The sequence below is a fragment of the Notechis scutatus genome, chromosome 2, assembly GCF_049901735.1.
Source record: "Notechis scutatus isolate UNSWTSFEM ecotype Mainland chromosome 2, rNotScu1.2, whole genome shotgun sequence".
Lineage (NCBI taxonomy): Eukaryota > Metazoa > Chordata > Lepidosauria > Squamata > Elapidae > Notechis > Notechis scutatus.
In genome coordinates, this window is record NC_142010.1 from 53,613,066 (window position 1) to 53,629,540 (window position 16,475).

The 16,475-nt window shown below is 35.1% G+C and overlaps 1 protein-coding gene across 9 annotated transcripts in view; it reads left to right on the forward strand.

Moving 5' to 3' along the window:
- The window catches only part of TASOR (transcription activation suppressor), a 58,776-nt gene that overhangs the window by 12,356 nt on the left and 29,945 nt on the right, over window positions 1–16,475 (forward strand). For 5 of the 9 annotated variants that reach the window (XR_015747510.1, XM_026677511.2, XM_026677466.2 and 2 more), the window contains exons 7-17: window positions 1,341–1,462; window positions 2,945–2,976; window positions 4,920–5,025; window positions 6,345–6,448; window positions 7,782–7,885; window positions 8,039–8,111; window positions 8,222–8,296; window positions 10,643–11,326; window positions 11,903–12,315; window positions 14,149–14,296; window positions 16,307–16,363. Coding sequence is in view for 8 of the 9 variants with exons in the window: in XM_026677511.2 (XP_026533296.1) it covers window positions 1,341–1,462; window positions 2,945–2,976; window positions 4,920–5,025; window positions 6,345–6,448; window positions 7,782–7,885; window positions 8,039–8,111; window positions 8,222–8,296; window positions 10,643–11,326; window positions 11,903–12,315; window positions 14,149–14,296; window positions 16,307–16,363 (1,918 nt within the window). In the remaining variant the exon portion in view is untranslated. The remainder of the gene's footprint in view (window positions 1–1,340; window positions 1,463–2,944; window positions 2,977–4,919; window positions 5,026–6,344; window positions 6,449–7,781; window positions 7,886–8,038; window positions 8,112–8,221; window positions 8,297–10,642; window positions 11,327–11,902; window positions 12,316–14,148; window positions 14,297–16,306; window positions 16,364–16,475) is intronic. The other 4 variants (XM_087954761.1, XM_026677493.2, XM_026677503.2 and 1 more) reach the window with 1 other exon arrangement.

Below are 16,475 nucleotides of genomic sequence, written 5' to 3' on the forward strand. Positions count from 1 at the left end.
TCTTGGCAGCCTAATCATACTTAGGAATGACCCTAAGAATGCTGCAATTATTCCTACCTGCTGATTCCCCCCCCCAAAAAAACAACAACAACAACAACAACAACAACAACTATACTATTGTTCACAGCATCAGGGCTACGGCTGAAATTGAGGCCTGAGGACTTTAGCAGTCAGCCAGCTGCCACCCTCCCAACCCTATACTTCAGTTGTTGAGAAATAACACTTCAAGCCCCATACAGCTATTCCACCATTGTGTAAAATCCAAATTGGGCCCAATGCCCTGCACTTCACAGGCTATGCTGTCCCTTACATTGTTCTCCAAACCAGTATCCTTTCCCTTCTACAAGCTGGTATCCAATTCTCGTAATCTTTTTGAAATTTTCTGGTTGTAATGGAATGCATTAGTGGCCTTGGGGAAAATTGAGGAGAAATGCTGCCTAGGAAACAATCAGACAAGAGGGTCCGAGCCTGTAATAGCTTAACAGTCACAGAAACTGAGAAAGGACCTGCTCAAATGGATCAGGCAGCTAAAAGTGGCAAGTGGAAAGTTTGTACTTTCAGATTTTCAAGATTTTGTCAATATAGTCTTACAGTAAAGTAGAATGAATTCATTTAATTGTATTTTCTGTCTGGTTTGCCTGAGAAGGTTGATATCAATGTTGCAAGTCATAGTAATGGCTGAGCTGGGGCAGCTGAGACTTTGGACCACACTGTGGTAGTCCTTCCCCAACTAGCATACAGCCTCTACTCCCAGGGCCTCCCCCCAAAAAACAACCACCCTGTGCTGCTTATCTGGGATTCCATCTGCTTAAAGACTGGATTCTCACTTAACAATGGCCACTAAGTAAAGTGGTTATATGACTTCTCACTTTGCTTATTGACCAAAATTTCAGTCCTAATTGTGATTGTAAGTCAAGTATTACCTGTATTTTCTCTTCTCTCACACATTATTGTTTTTCTGCATTGAATAAAATGGCTTACAGATAAAATAATGTCATTGATATATCTATATCTCTATATACCTATCTATATCTCTATGTTAACTTGAATAATTGAATGTGTTCCTAAATAAAATTACAGAAATGTCTTTGGCAAATGTTTTTTTGTTCCCAAATTTCTTTTGTTATTTATTAATTAATTAAATTTATATGTTATCCCTCTCCCTGATAAGGCGACTCTGGACTGCTTCATCACTGATGTAAATTTCAGCAAAACTAGGACTATATTTCATTGATCATCTAATTGAATTGAGGCCCAGTACATTTCAGACAAAGTTGTTTGTTATGCATTTTTTCCAGAATTACTTCTAAGAATATCACTTGTTATGCATTTGTTTCCAGTATTACTTTTATGAATATCAATTTCATGAGATCAGACAAAGACCAAGACATGTCTGTCCATACGCTGTTGTATCATTTTTATACAAGGATGAAAAAATGCAAAAGTATTTGCCTCAAGTAAGGTGAGTGAAGCTTTATTTATATTTTTAAAAGTACTGTGTAAAATATTAGTTAAAATTTATGACCTTTTATTTAATCAAACCATTTATATGGTATTCACATCCCTTACACTCTGTTAAAGCAACAAATAGTATTTGTGAAAACAAGTAGGTTATAAATTCTCCTTAAACAGTAGTGAGAAGGCTCCCTTGAACTCTAAAAACAATTTGCTCTATATGGAAAGTGATGAATTCCGTTTTTTGCAGTCATTAATCTGCAAGTCATGCCAATAATATCAGCTGTAACATATGCCTGAGAGATTCAACTTCATGCCTAGCACTAAATGAAGACGATACTGGTGTTTCTGTAATTTCTGGGATATAACATTGAAACAGGCTGAAATATTAGTTTTGGCTTTTCATAGGTAAAATACATACAAATGGATATTTTTTTCTGAAATAGTGCATATTTTCATGTTTCTTTATGTTTAACATTAGCATACTGGTATTTTAGGATGTCCTAATCACTGACCATAGAATACCCAAAAAGGTGCTTTAATAATTTTTAATTGCTCTCTTTTTATGCCCTGCCACAGTGATTCAAATCAGTTAAAGTGCTGCTGTTAGATATATTTCAGGATTTTTGCTCAGATGGTAATGACCTTGGGATATTGTCTAAAACCCTGCAAACTTCAAAATCTTTAACAAAGTAGTGACAAACTATTTAACTTGTAATAACTTAAGTGATTTACTAAGAGTTAGAAATGGAAGGCCTCCAAAAACCTAACTGTAACCCTGAGCATGTCCTGGGAAACAAAGGAACTTAAAAATGCAGTCTAATGATAATTGAATTACCAAATGAGCTTCCTGTTAATAAAATCCTTAGTGGCCTCAGTTTGGCTCATTGAAGTTCAGTTGTATAAATTTGCTTTGGCAGAATATACTTGATATTCTTGGTATGTTAAGTTTAGAACATCCCTGTGTAAAAGATAATTCATATTATCTCATAGTTAATGCTTCATGATTAATGTATTCAATGTATTTATGTAGAACTATCTGGAAAATTTTGTACATGCCATTTTAAAGTGTTCCATAGTTTCCCTTTGGGATTTATTGTTTTGTTGACATTCTAAAAAACTATTAGTTGGATATATGTTAGAAATAATGAGGGAAATAGTTTCAGCTGTTGCCTAGCAGAGAAACAAGAAATACTGCCCTTTCCTGCAAATGACCTGAGACCTTTAGCTGCTGCAGTGTTCAAAAATGCATAACTTTAATATGACCTTTAACCAAAAATCCTCCACTATCTTCATATTATTTTGAAAGGTGTAGAAGTAGCTGATGAGCTGTGGACGGTCAATAAACATTGAAGTCCTAGTTATGAATATTCCTCCATTCTTTTTTATATGAAAAATGTTTTATAAATTGTATATAGTTATTCTATAAAATCTAGATAGAATAAAAATGAATTGTTTTTAAAATTATAACTATTTATTTTGCTTATAGATCAAAGACTTCTAGCATGGATAAGAGTACTGGTAAGAATTCAATTCAATTACTAAATAAATAAAGAATTCAATTACTAAATAAAATTGTGAGCTATTGCTTGAATGTTAATTAGGGTACACATAATCCTTGCTCAGCAACTGTTTGAAGTTGTGATAGTGTTGAAAAAATAGAGTTATGACCAGTCTTCAAATTGATGACCGTTGCATCACTTCCAGAGTTACATAATTATGATTTAGGCACTTTGCAACTGGTGCACATTTATGCTTGACACAACACTCTGGGGTCGATCTTCACAGCCGGTTTCTGACAAGCAAACTCAGTGAGAAAGCTGGCAGTAAGTCGCAAGTCCTGGTCATGTGACATCACACATGATGACTGCGACAGAGATATTTTAAAGTCAGGCACAGTCATATTATGCTTCATTTAACAGTGTCACCTAGCAGTGGTATTGCTAGTGAGGTTATTAAATGAGTGTTAGTTGTGGTATTCTTTCTGTAAAGTATTGCATGCTTATTTGTTTTAATATACTAAAACATTTTATGCCTCCCAGAAAATGGCTCAATTACTGATCCCCCCCCCGTTAGAATTAGCTATTAAAAGTATTTAAAGATAAATATATGTTCTAGGCCAGCTTCCCCCCAACCTTTTGGGTACCAGGGAAAGCTTCTGTGGAGGACAGTTTTTCCATGGATTGCGGGGACGAGACGGGGTGAACGGGACTGCCCAGATGGAATTTCCTTCGCTTGTGCGGCCCAGTTCCTGGACTGCAGTTCCTGGAAGGCTTTATGTTAAGAGTCTTCAGTAGAAAGATAGGAAACTTGGGAACTGGAATTTGGCAGGAATATAAACTTGGAAGAGTTTTTTCAGTGATTGTTAAAGTTTTAAGATGGTTTGAATACTTGGCTGGGAAGCAATCTATTTTAAAGTACATTTTGTATTTCATTGTATTTAGTATTTAATTTATGTAAATTCTTCAGTCAGGAAAATAAAGAACATTTTCTGTATTCATTATTTTATTAGGCATTTTACCAATGCAGTCTGCAGTGACCAGAAAATAAATGATAATAGATGATAAAAGATAAATTGGTTGCATATGTAATCAAGTGGAATCTGTGGCTGTGTAAAACATTGAGCATATCATGAATTAGTTTTTAGTTTTCTTTCTAAATCAAAATTATTTGAGCATCCTCTGGAAGGCAGATACATGAAAAACAAAAGTCAAGTGTCTTACAATGAATCAGGACTATAATTCAGAGAAAGAATTGGTACCTCGAAGAATGGCATAGCTCTTAGTTAATTTTTTGACTGGAGACACTGAACTCCAGGTCAGTGCACAATCTGTTGAAGGGAAAGTGCCACATTGATAAAATAAAAATTCTCATGGGCCACAAAGAAATACCAGAAGAATCAATCAGCTGTTCAGCGCCTAGCAGAGCGACAAAGTTTTGGAGCTGCAGTGGCAGCATAGCAGAGGTGGCTGTAAATTTATTACACTTTGAAAACATCATTGGGCTAAACAATGCATGTTGTGCAATGCTCTCTAGATATTAATGTATGTTGAGCAGTCTAAGCACTCTGACCTTGGAACTAACCAAAATCCCCTCTAGTGGATATATAAATGGAAGTTCCAAACTAGTATAATGGATGCTAGGTTTTTTTTTTTGTTGTTTTCAATAATGAGACATTTTAAGAGAAATAAGTATAAAACTCATTGGGCAGATAATGTCCAGAACTATATTCTGGCTGTTACATATATTATATTGATAAAAGGCCATAATTTCTAGGTTGTATTGGTGCTTTATTCATTTTGTGCATCCAGGCACCTTGACAACTAATTATTTTTAATCAGGAAGCTGAAGTGTATAAAGTAAAAGAGCCTGGCGTGCTCTCAGAACTGGTAGGGAAAAAATTGGAAACCCACCACTGAACATTACGTTAGTATTTTGAATATTTTTGTCCTTTTATATTGTAGATAAAGCAAGTTATACTTTATGGAAAGGGCAACTTTTAAACAAAGGAAAGCTTGTTTGTCATGCTGCTTTGATATCTGAAAAACGTCCTACGCTTCCCTGCAAACTGTAAGTATTCATAACCAGACCTGAAGTCAGTTTGAATTGGACTAAATTATCTAACATTTTGAAAGAATGGAACATTGTTCTGTGCACAGCACTAGTAATTTTATTTTTAACTGCTAAAATGCATTTCTAGCTTCCTTAGTTCTCAGTGCTCCCCAGGTTGTATACAAGATCCAAGAATAGTTTATAGAGATGGAGTTCACTGAGGAAATTAATACAAAATATGTACACACCGGTAAATTTCACATTACCCAAAATATAGCAATACAATACAGGATCAACAAAAATAGGAGAAATTAATACTCTGATGTACAGTCAACAATTAGTGATGTATTTGCAAGTCCAGTCAGTAAGCTTGTAAGGTATGCATATATAGTGACACTGATGAGCAACTCTTTACTTAAATACAAGTCCCAATCTTACTCTGACTGTTCTGTGTTGGTTCACCGGGCTAATACCCCATCGTCTAGAGCCACATATTTATTTTGTTGTTTTTTATCCCATTTCTCCTGCAGAAAAACAAAATGGCATTCAGTTTTTCACCCAATTACCACTTTGAGATGTTTGTTAGACTAAGAGAAAGTGACTAGCATGAAGTTCACCCAGTGAGTTTACATGGCTAAGGGTGGATTTGAAGCTGAGTGTCCCCAACAGCATTGTAAACCTTTATACCTTAGTGGGTACATATGCAGGCTTCTACTGTTCTGGTCTTTGGGATTGGGATTTATTATGAATCCGTTTCTGTGACATTGGCCTAATTTGCCTTAGTTAGGTATAGATCCAATTATACATACCAGCCAGCATGCCTTTCCTGAGCTCTTAGGCTCTTTCTATGATTCCCAGGCATCCATTGTCAGTTGTTTTGCCTTTTCAGAAGAAGAATTCACAAATTTACCTGTATCAGTTGGTTTCTGTAGTTTCATCCCCAATATATCAGGCGTTGTTAATCTTGCATTCGGAGCCCATAGTCAAGTTGCCTCAGACTGTCTTTCTGTGCACTGAGTTGCTATCCTCACATTTTCTAAACTTGGGTGCAACTTATCCCCCAATCTGATTCTTGGTCAACAATTAAGCTTTTTGCACAGTTCCAGGTTTTTGTTAGGATATGAAAGGGAAAAAAACAGATTAGACCAGGGCTGCCAACCTCCTGGCCCATGGACCGGATGTGTCATGTGCTGGCCACGCCCACACCAGGTTTAGCAAAGGGGGGAAAAGTCCTGATACATCAAGTTACACCACCGTGATGACATGAGTTTGACACCCCTGGTTTAGATTAAAGCAAAAGAGTAATGAAATATTTTTTTTTCTTTTATAACCACTAGTCCTGAAAAGCTTGATGTTGAAATGGTAATGAGCTTTGAAAAATTGGCACAGAAATTTTCATCACGTGTGTTGGCTAAAGAAACTTATTCGGGAGAAAGGGAAGGTAAGAGCTTTTTCTAAGTTAAGGAAAGCAAGATTTACCAATATAGTTAATTCTTTTAAAAGATTACTAGTCAAATTGAGAGTTTAGAATGATTGAGCAGTACTATAATTGTTAGAACACAAATAGAGAAAACTCCCAATTAGGGAGGAGTATATAACTGGTCATAAACGGGAGTTGGTGGCAAGTAATTGGAGTGCTTAATGACATCCATCTATTTAAAAAAGGGGGGAAATTGAGATAATTGTAACAAGGAATCCTAACAAGGAATCCTAACTGTGTTGTTGTTGCCAGGATTCATAGAACACTTAACTGAAAAAAAGGATGCCCTCCAAATTAGAGAACAGGTTTTTCTTTATTTGATGGGATGCGAATTGGGAGTGATGTACTTTCAAATTCTTAGGGGAGTTCATTTGAAGATCAAGGGAATAGGAAAATTCACATTTTTCTCTCCTCACCAATTCCATTATATTTCATTATGCTATCATTTAAAATAAGACCAGATTTTAGTTAAATCTTCAGTGAGTTAATTTGGAGATCAGCAACTAGGTGTACTTATTTCCAGCAACAGAGAAAGCTGCAGTGAGAAACAACCCAGTTAATTACAATCTTAAACCTTCTTTAGTTGTCTCTCATTGGTAGCAATCACATTAGAATGTCTTCCTTATAGTGTTATGGGCTGCCTAGATCCACATTGCATCACTTCTAAACTCCAACCAGTAGGTCAATTCATCCAGTCTAAATCAGTAATAACAGGAATGACTATTATCTCCTTCTATACTGTCTAACACAGAAAAAAAATAAGTAGGTAACATTCCAACTCAGTGTAGCATGAAACACTTACAAGTATGTCATTTGAAACATTACAAAAATACCAGTTTTGTTTCAGGCTTAAAATGTTCTAGATGGCTGTTTTGAACGCAAACCATTTTGAACACCTTAGTAATGATTATAGTCCACAACAAAACATTGGCTAACTTTGAGTTATATTTTTAAAAAAATTCATGGAAGGAAACATCCCCAATCTCTTGTTTTCTTGTGGGATTAGAGAAGCGAGAATTGAGCCATTGTGAGCTAATATAAAGTAGAACTTGCACTGGACAGTTCTTTCCAAAAATGAATAGTTTCCCATTGCTGAAGAGTATCTTCATCCAGTCCTATCCTATTCAAGCAGATATATTTCTTTGTTTATTTGTTTGTTAAATTACCATAGAATTGCTTATTGAGGGATGAAAGGGGAGCAAAATTCTCTTATGTGGTGTTTTTTAGACTCATTGTACTAACTTTTTCTCTAATGAGATGGCTTAGTGACAGCTATTTTTTTCTGTATTCTCAGTGTTTAAGAATGGAATGTATTGTAGTCTGTTCGAAGTTGTGGAAAAGACTAGATCGGGAAGCAATTTGGAAGGTTTACTTCAGAAACTAGAGACAGACAACCTGGTAAGTATAGATTTTTTTCTATAATTCTGCTATATGCATATTTGTAGTACTGGAAATTTCAAAACAACACAGCCTGTTCTTTTTGAAATGACAGCATGAACAAAACTTGCTCTAAACTTTAATTCCATTCCTAATTTAAATATCTTTTTGTAGGTTATTTTAAAACCACTTGTAGATGGAGGACATCTCTTGCTTCTTTCTCCTTATCAAATGGCTTCCCCATATGGTATGCAAATACTATGTCTTTCTTGAGCAGTTGCTTTGAGTGAGTACTTTTGCTACCTTTTAACTTTTATTTTCTCTCTTATTTTCCTCCCCCTTTATTTTTTAAATCAGATAATCGAACAGGAAGGCCTCGTGTTTTGCAAGCATTGTTTCTATTTCGGAAGTCTAGAAATTTAGTGACTTCAGGTAATTTTTTCAGTATTTAATGTGGAAGTATGTCCATTGTTAATTATTGACACAATAACAATAATGCAAAGTTGCAGACCCAGCCTTGGGTTATAATGAAACCAGACTTGATTTTATAATGTTTGGTATTTGAATACATGTTTGATAAAGTTGATGGTGGTAAAATCCTTGGTACTGATAGATTACAGCAAGGAAAACATAATAGTCAAAATATTTTTTTACCTTTTCTTTTCCCTAAGGCCTGAGAAAAAAAGTGGTGAAATCTTAAAAGAAAGAAACCTAACCTAATTAACTCCTGTGTATATCTGTGCTTTAAATACTGCATTTGCTGTATTTAAATGTGTGTAACTAGTTTGCTTACTATAAGCCAATCCCATCATTTCTAAAGTAGCTTTCCTCCTTACGGGATTATGGGTATAATTTCCTGACTGTAATTCAAGTGTTAGTGTGGTATCCTTAGAATAAATCTGCAGTAAGTCTTCCTCTTATGAGAAAAGGTGATTACTTCTTAAAATGGCTAGAATGCAGTGAATTTTGTGTGGAATATGTGAAGAATTAAACGCTGATTCAAGAAAGAAAGGAGAGAGCCTCACCCTTTCTCCTACCTCAGCAAGGAAGAACACGCTATCTACAATCTTAGTTATCAATGAAAAGCAAAAGGGAGACAGAATCCAAATGGGTTCAGAAGAGTTAAAGAGAGGGTTTTTTTTTTTTAAGTGCCTGAAATCATTGCTAACTCTTGGTGACTGCCTGGATTAGTTTCTGCAATTTTCTTGGCAAGATTTTGGAAATGGTTTGCTATTGTATGCTTCCTAGGATGAAATGGTATGACTGACTTGAGGTCATCCAGTTGCCCTTTTACCTACTTAAGGTGAACTTGAACTCAGGGTCTTTCGGTTTGTAGCCCTGATACCTTTACCTTCATCAATGGCTCTCTGAGTTAAAATTATTATAATAAAATGCTTACTGGAACTGAAGTGATAGACTAAATAAAGGCTAAGCACTGTGAATGATAAATTATCATTATAAGTAAATATCAAATTCTCCACCCTGCTTTACCATAAGTTTATAAAAAGAAAAACATTGGACATTTCAGAATTAACTCTCCTAAACTTCATATGTCTATAACAATCTCTCATAATTGTTACCTCGCAATATATTAAAAACAAGTTTATATCCAAGTTTCTGCTTTAATTAACATAACCACAAATTAAATGGATATATTAATCAGTACAAAAGTAATTACACAAGACCAAATGATTCATGAAATTGTTACACATTTCTTCAAGGTAGTATTGCTGGTCACACAAAATCACTGGCTGAATTTAGAGCATCAACATAATTATCCTTTTAATAATGTCTATGTAGGGATAAACACCAATAAATTTCCAGTGTATCCTTCTTACCAGGTTTATTTACCTGTGAATTGTTTTTAGTTTTTGAAATTAATTTTTTTCATATTTAATATGTCCTGGGCTGACCTAGACTATCATAGGTCACTACTTGGCAAATTATCTATTAATTCAGAAATAGCAAATACTTTAGCTGGCAGCTGCAAAAATTTCTGTATTGATCTTGTTAGTACATCTAAGAATGCTTAGATGTATTAATTAGTATAACTAATAAAAGGTTCAGAATAAAATCTATATAATTATAGCTATTATACAAATATATATTATTTCACTGGCGTGTGTGGGTGTACGTATAAAACAAGCATGTATTAATTGGTATGACAAAACAGGTTGATGGATAGGTCAATTGAAAATACTTATAAATGAAATTGTGTAGTGTTAAATGGTACAGCATATATTACTTAAAGGGCTTTATGTCCCTTTCAAAATTACTTTCAGAATCATTGAGGACATTGCATTTAATAAAAACTAACAACGAAACCAGATGTTTAGTCTTCCAGTAAAGCAGTAACAAACCGATATAAAGAAATAGCAATCCAATGAACAATCTGTATTGTAGGCATTTTTTTTATACCAAGCGTATGCATATAATATAAAGATTCATCAAATTCTTGTTTAGTACTAAGCATACTGTTGAAAAAGCACCTTTTGTCATGCCTAACATCCTCATTATCATTCCTGATGAACTTGTGAGAAATATCTCAGTTTTTATCTTAAAGTACAAACAGAATAGGAATTCCAAGATAGATCTTGAGCATGTTATGTTTCTTCAGCATAACCTATCTTAGTTGCTATTAAGGTAAAATGATGAGGGAGAAATGCATGCGTTGATTCCATTAAGCAAAGGCAGATTGTATACGTTTATTCAAGGAAAGGTGGAAGGCATCGTATTGCTTACTGATTTCCCCCCTTTTCCCTTTTTTTAATCCCATAGTGCCCAAAAGTGATCAGAAAAATGAGAATATGATGGTATTGGATGAAACCCATGAAGTTGTACCAGAACTTCCAAGATTTATCCAGTCATTGCATTATGCATATGTACATTCTCGCAAAGATTCTAAGTCTGACTTGAATATTTTGATGGAAAGATATATAAATGACTATTTTAAACGATACAGTAAATATAAAGAATTTGTGTTATATCAATATAAAGGAAACTTGGATGAGAAAACATTTCTGTATCCCGGTCCTAAAAATAAATCTCATCTTGAGACCTGTTTGCAATCCTATATTTTTGGTTCAGAAACATACCAGATTCCTGTTTCTAAAGTGAAGAAAATAATGGACAGTAATAGAAAACCTCAGCAGTTCAGTCCTGTTTCAGATTACGAACCACTGGAAGATGAATCTGATTTTACAAGAAGAAAAGCTGGAAAAAGAAATGGATCAAAATACGAAAATGTAGCTGCCAAAAGAAAGTCTGCTCATTCTGGAGATCGTGATAGAGGAAATATTGAAGATCTGATTAATTTAATTCATTATAAAAAGAAAACTGTAGATAGAGAATCTGACTCAGAAGACAATAGAAATGAAAGCAGGCGAAAACGAAAATGTGAAAGTAAAAGAGAGAGTCCACAAAAGCAGTTAAAAATGAGCAATACTTTAGAAAACTATGAAGGTAAGAACCTCTGTATTAACTGTAGAGTTTAGGTAAATATAAATGTAGCTCATTGTTATGTTTCTTAAACTTTTGAATCAATGCAAATGAAAAATTACTCATATGAATGATTGCATTTCCATTCATACACTTTTTATTGCTTGTATAATTACAAAATCAGCATTTTTCTTATGTGACTTGGCATTGAGCATATTCTATCAGTTTTTCTGGATATGGAATCTTGCAGTGCAGAAGATTTAAGTATTTTGTTTTGATTTCCCAGTCTAGTCAGCAAATGTGAGATTTCCTGGTGGTATCTCCTTAGGTACTACCCAGGTCAGATTTTTCAGGCTTGGCTGATCATTAAAAATACACAAGCAAGGTGTTGGCCTTGAGGATCAGTATAAATGTAACCGCAGATATTTTATACAATGAGCACATACATTTTTGCCATTGAACAGTTTTTTTCATTAGGCTCAAAATGTAGAATATTAGAAATGTGTTTCCTTGTGTGTATCCTATCCATCAATTGATGAATCAATAGTCGAAATCTTTTAGCATATTTGTTTTTTCTGTATATTTCTACCCCTACCCCAGCTGGATTTCTAGATGACAGAGCACCAGAATCACTTCTTTCGATGATTGCTGATCTTGGTGGGCGTGATACTGATTTGAGACAACAGAATGTTGCTGATCCTCCAATTACTGACCTAACTGGGGTTTTGAAATTACTTTCTGAAGTGCTTACTAATACGGATTTTCAAGCAGCAAAATTGATTAAACAGGCTTCACTGGAAAATTATTCAAAGCAAACAGTTGAATACAATCCTATTCCACCAAAGATCAAGGAAGAACCCGAGCTTCCTAATACTACACATGAAAATATTACACATGAAAAATTCAAGGATCCCCAAAGCCCAAACATGCTAGAAAAAAGTGTAACATGTTTGCCCAATTCTCTTGATGCCTCCACTATTGAAACGGATCCAGATCATATACTACCATTAAAAGTAAGAATGTTTTTGTTTTGCAAATCTGTTGCAATTTAACTTCAAGAGCAATTAAAAAGTTTCAGTTAACAAAATCAGGGCAGATCAGATTAGTGAAACTAAAGATATTTGGGTATCATGAAACTTAGCAATATTGAACAGTTGTGTTATACATGTTAATGCCATTTTCAGTGGGAAAAATCTAACTCGAATCTGAAGAAAAATTATTAACAAAGCTCTTTTTCTATATAAGTACATGTATATGTTTGCTTTTGAGTCAGTGTTGATTTCTAGCACTGTCTGGAAGTGGTTGCCCGCCTGCTTTCTAGGGCTAAGAGAGAGTGACTGGCCCAGAGTCATCCAGGTGGTTTTGTGCCTAAGGCTGGACTAGACTCCATAGTCTCCCATTTTCTAGCCTGATGCCTTAACCACTACATCAAACTGGCTGTCCATATGGCATTGTAGTTATTGGACCACTGAGTCTCTTGTTACTACTTTAGTCTTGGTGCCTAGGAACATAACAAATGTTATTGTTCCTTTTTGGTGGAGACCTCTTTTTCATTGGCAAAACCAGCTCACCTTAAGTGGCAGTTCCTTATTTTTTCTCCCTACCATTTGAGAGGCAGGAGCAGGAAGGAAGGTAGAGTAGAAGACTTGACTGCTAAAATAATGTACCTGGACTGGCTTTATTCTGAAGGTAAGCTGGAGAGTTTTCAAATTGGAAAAACAACTTTTCAGTGCTCAAAATGGCGGCATTTGTAGGTAAGTTTAGGTACTGAAGAGAAATCAGATTGATTGCTTGTCCTATTTCTGCATCAGTCTGATGCAGAAATTATTAGATTATTGATTCATCTACTTCCATACTTATGTACATGACTAGCAATGAATCACCAGGATTTTGGACAGATATCTTCCATAGACCTGCCTAAACGTATCTATGTTCAATTCAAATACAGAATTAATTCTGTATTTGAATGCAGGTCCATGGAAGATATCTGTCCAAAATCCTGGTGATTCATTGCTAGTCATGTACATAAGTATGAAAGTAGATGAATCAATAATCTAACTCAGTATAAAGCACTTCCTTGTATTGTGACCCTTGAAGTTCCATATGGCTTGAATGCTCAGTGCATGAGCATATTTGTCAGGAGTAGATTTAAGATATCATTTATAGAAAAAGTAACAAAATAAACATTTGACGAGGGCTTGTTATCTGGTTTGCTATGCTTGTCATGTACTGGCAATTAGAGAGTTGAAAATGAGTGGGTTTTTTTTTATGCTATTGTTTGTGACTGGTTTGTGTTGGCTGTTCAGTCGGTATTGGGGAGAGGGCATAATCATCCCTTCATCGGAAGAGATCAAGGGATGAAATTGATTTTGGGAGCCTGGGAAGGGTTACTTCTTCGAGAATAGCTTCTTTCCAGCTGAAACAAAAGTAACACTTCAGCTGAAAAGTATTGTATATAGTAAAAAACTTTTTAAAAGTATTGCTAGCACTCACCGGATTGCAACTCTGACTATTGCTTTTCTGTCTTTAAGTGACCTGTGTGTGAGTAAATTAATTAATTCAAATTGTTATATTTTAATATCTTGAAAATAAGAGCCACAGAAAATACAGGTAGGGATATCACATTAGTGCTAAATTGATGATTTAAATTAATATAGTACAAAAATATTTTAGTTTCTGAAGACTGTATATTGAAAAGATTAAAATTAGCAGTGGTAACGTTTGTGTGTGTATAAATACATACTCTCATGGATGCATATGGACACAAACACATGCACTTACCATATGCTACATTAATATACATAGCACCATGTAATTAACAATTGAAATACTATGTATTTATTTAGGAAACAAGCACAGGAAGCATAAGTAGCTTTGATGGTTGTGTTAGTCCCTGTCCTAGCACACCCCTTGAACAGAATTATCATAGACAGCGTTCCAACTCAAACAATTCTGAGGCAACTGAAATACATTGGAAACTGATTCCCATCACAGGTGAGTTGTAAGATAAGTATAAAGTTCAAATCTTTGTATCTTTTAGATATACAGTTAACACATCACAGAGGATATGGAATGTTTTTAATAGCATTTTTTAAACTTCAGGCTATTCAGCTAGTTCATGTTTATTTATAACAGGCTGATCTCCAATTCTGTTAGTGGAGACTTCATTTTGAGTCCTTTGTTTATATTGTTGGTTCTGAGACATGTTTTTAAATGTACTATTTTGAATTTAGCTAAGGTGCTCTGCAGCATTCAGTTGAGATGGAACAATGGAATTCTATGACTGAGGAAGAAACTCAGGTTATGAATCTGTCCTTTCATTGTATTAAAGCAGGAATAGCTAGCTTTTATGTTGGATTTAACATATTGTCCAGATAGTTTGGAAGTTAATAATTGTATTTTGGTGTTTATTTTCTTTCTATGTATGGTGTTACAAGTAACGAGCTATCATGAGTGCATATACAACTAGTGACATATAGAACTTATAAAAAATGAAAAAAGTTACATAGTTTCTAGGGGTGTGGTTATTCTATTCCAGGGGTGTCAAACTTGATTTTATTGAGGGCTGTATCAGGATTGTGTTTGACCTTGGGGGGGCTGGGGGGGCATGGCCAGGGTGAATGTGGCCAGTTCAATGTCACTCATATTGGGCGCCTGTGGTGGCCCGAGCGCTCTGCCAATGAAAACAGGCTCCCGAGCTCTGTTTCTAGTTGCAGCTGCCTCCTGCAACACTGCCAGCAAAAACAGAGCTCGCGAGGACCTCAACTCTGTTTGCAGCTGCAGTGGCCTCCTGCAACCCTCTACCAATGAAAATGGAGGGCTACACACGGCCCTCCCAAGCTCCGTTTTTTCTAGCAGAGGCACTGCCGGCCAGTCCTTTACTGTTTTTAGGGCAGCCCCGCGGGCCAGATCTAAGCACTCTATGGGCTGCCTCCAGTCCGCGGTCCTTGAATTCGACATCCCCTGTTCCATTTCATAGTAAAAGAAGAAACTGGATTATGTGGCAAGACTATCATGTTTATTTTCCTTTAGAATGAAATTGAACAAATATTTCTTCTACTGGGGGGGTGGGGTAATTTTTGATGGTTTTTTTTTTTAATATAAAGCTTAATTAACTGGATTTGATCTGCAGGTTACTAGACAGTTTTTGTTATCACTATACATCATGCCTGTGTATTTATTTAAGATAATAGGGGAACTTGGCAGAACATTTATAGATAAATTATGTTCCAATAATCATGTAAACACTGTATTGAATTCAGATTGACAATGGAAACTTTTGGCTCTAAAATCATTAAAAAATGAGATTTCTCTCATTAATAGTTCATTTTAACCTTTTTGCTTTAAGGTTTTACATAGACCTATGTAAAATAATGGTTATTCTCGTTTATGCAGAAAGGTTATATGAATTCTTCTGAGGCTAATTTCTCAAGGGTTCTTTTTAAAATGCAATTTGTTCAACAGGACGCCTTTTTAAAAATTGCTGCATCACATCAATTCATTTGAAGCCCAGTTTTCTTCTAAAACACTACATTGCTACTAAGATAAAACTTAACAGCATTGTATTACGCTATTTCTGGATCTACTTGCTTTTAGTGGTAATTTCCATATTTATTTTTATGGACTAAATGAAAACTATCTCTGTGTCTTCTTCAATGAAGAATGTGAAATTATTGAAGTACTGTAATCTGGGTGTGGAAGCAGCAGTAGCATGGTTGGGTAGCTCAAGCCTCTAGTACACTAGAAATGATTAACACAGGAATTTCTAGCCTGCTGGTTCTTGCAGTGTTTATAGATACAATCAATTCTGGAATTAAAATCTTGAATGAAAAGACAATTCCATGAGAACCAAAGATACTTGAAATTAATAACATTAATTTTATATTCTCTGACATAGGCTAATGGCTAATTATTTAAATTGGTTTATAGAACAAAAAAGTATGAAAGGATGTACTTTATATATATTGAGAAACTCTAAACTTGCTAACTGCTGCTCTCCCTCAGGAGGGGTAGGAAGAGTTCCTGAGGATCAACTGAGAAAGCTTGGAGATAACCAGAGAGGTGAGAAGGATGGTCTTTACTGCATATGCTCACTGCTATCCAGGTAGCTGAAAAAGAAGCCTGTTCTCAGCATTAAGTTTTCGGAAGATTGAAAACCAACCAACCAGTTTTA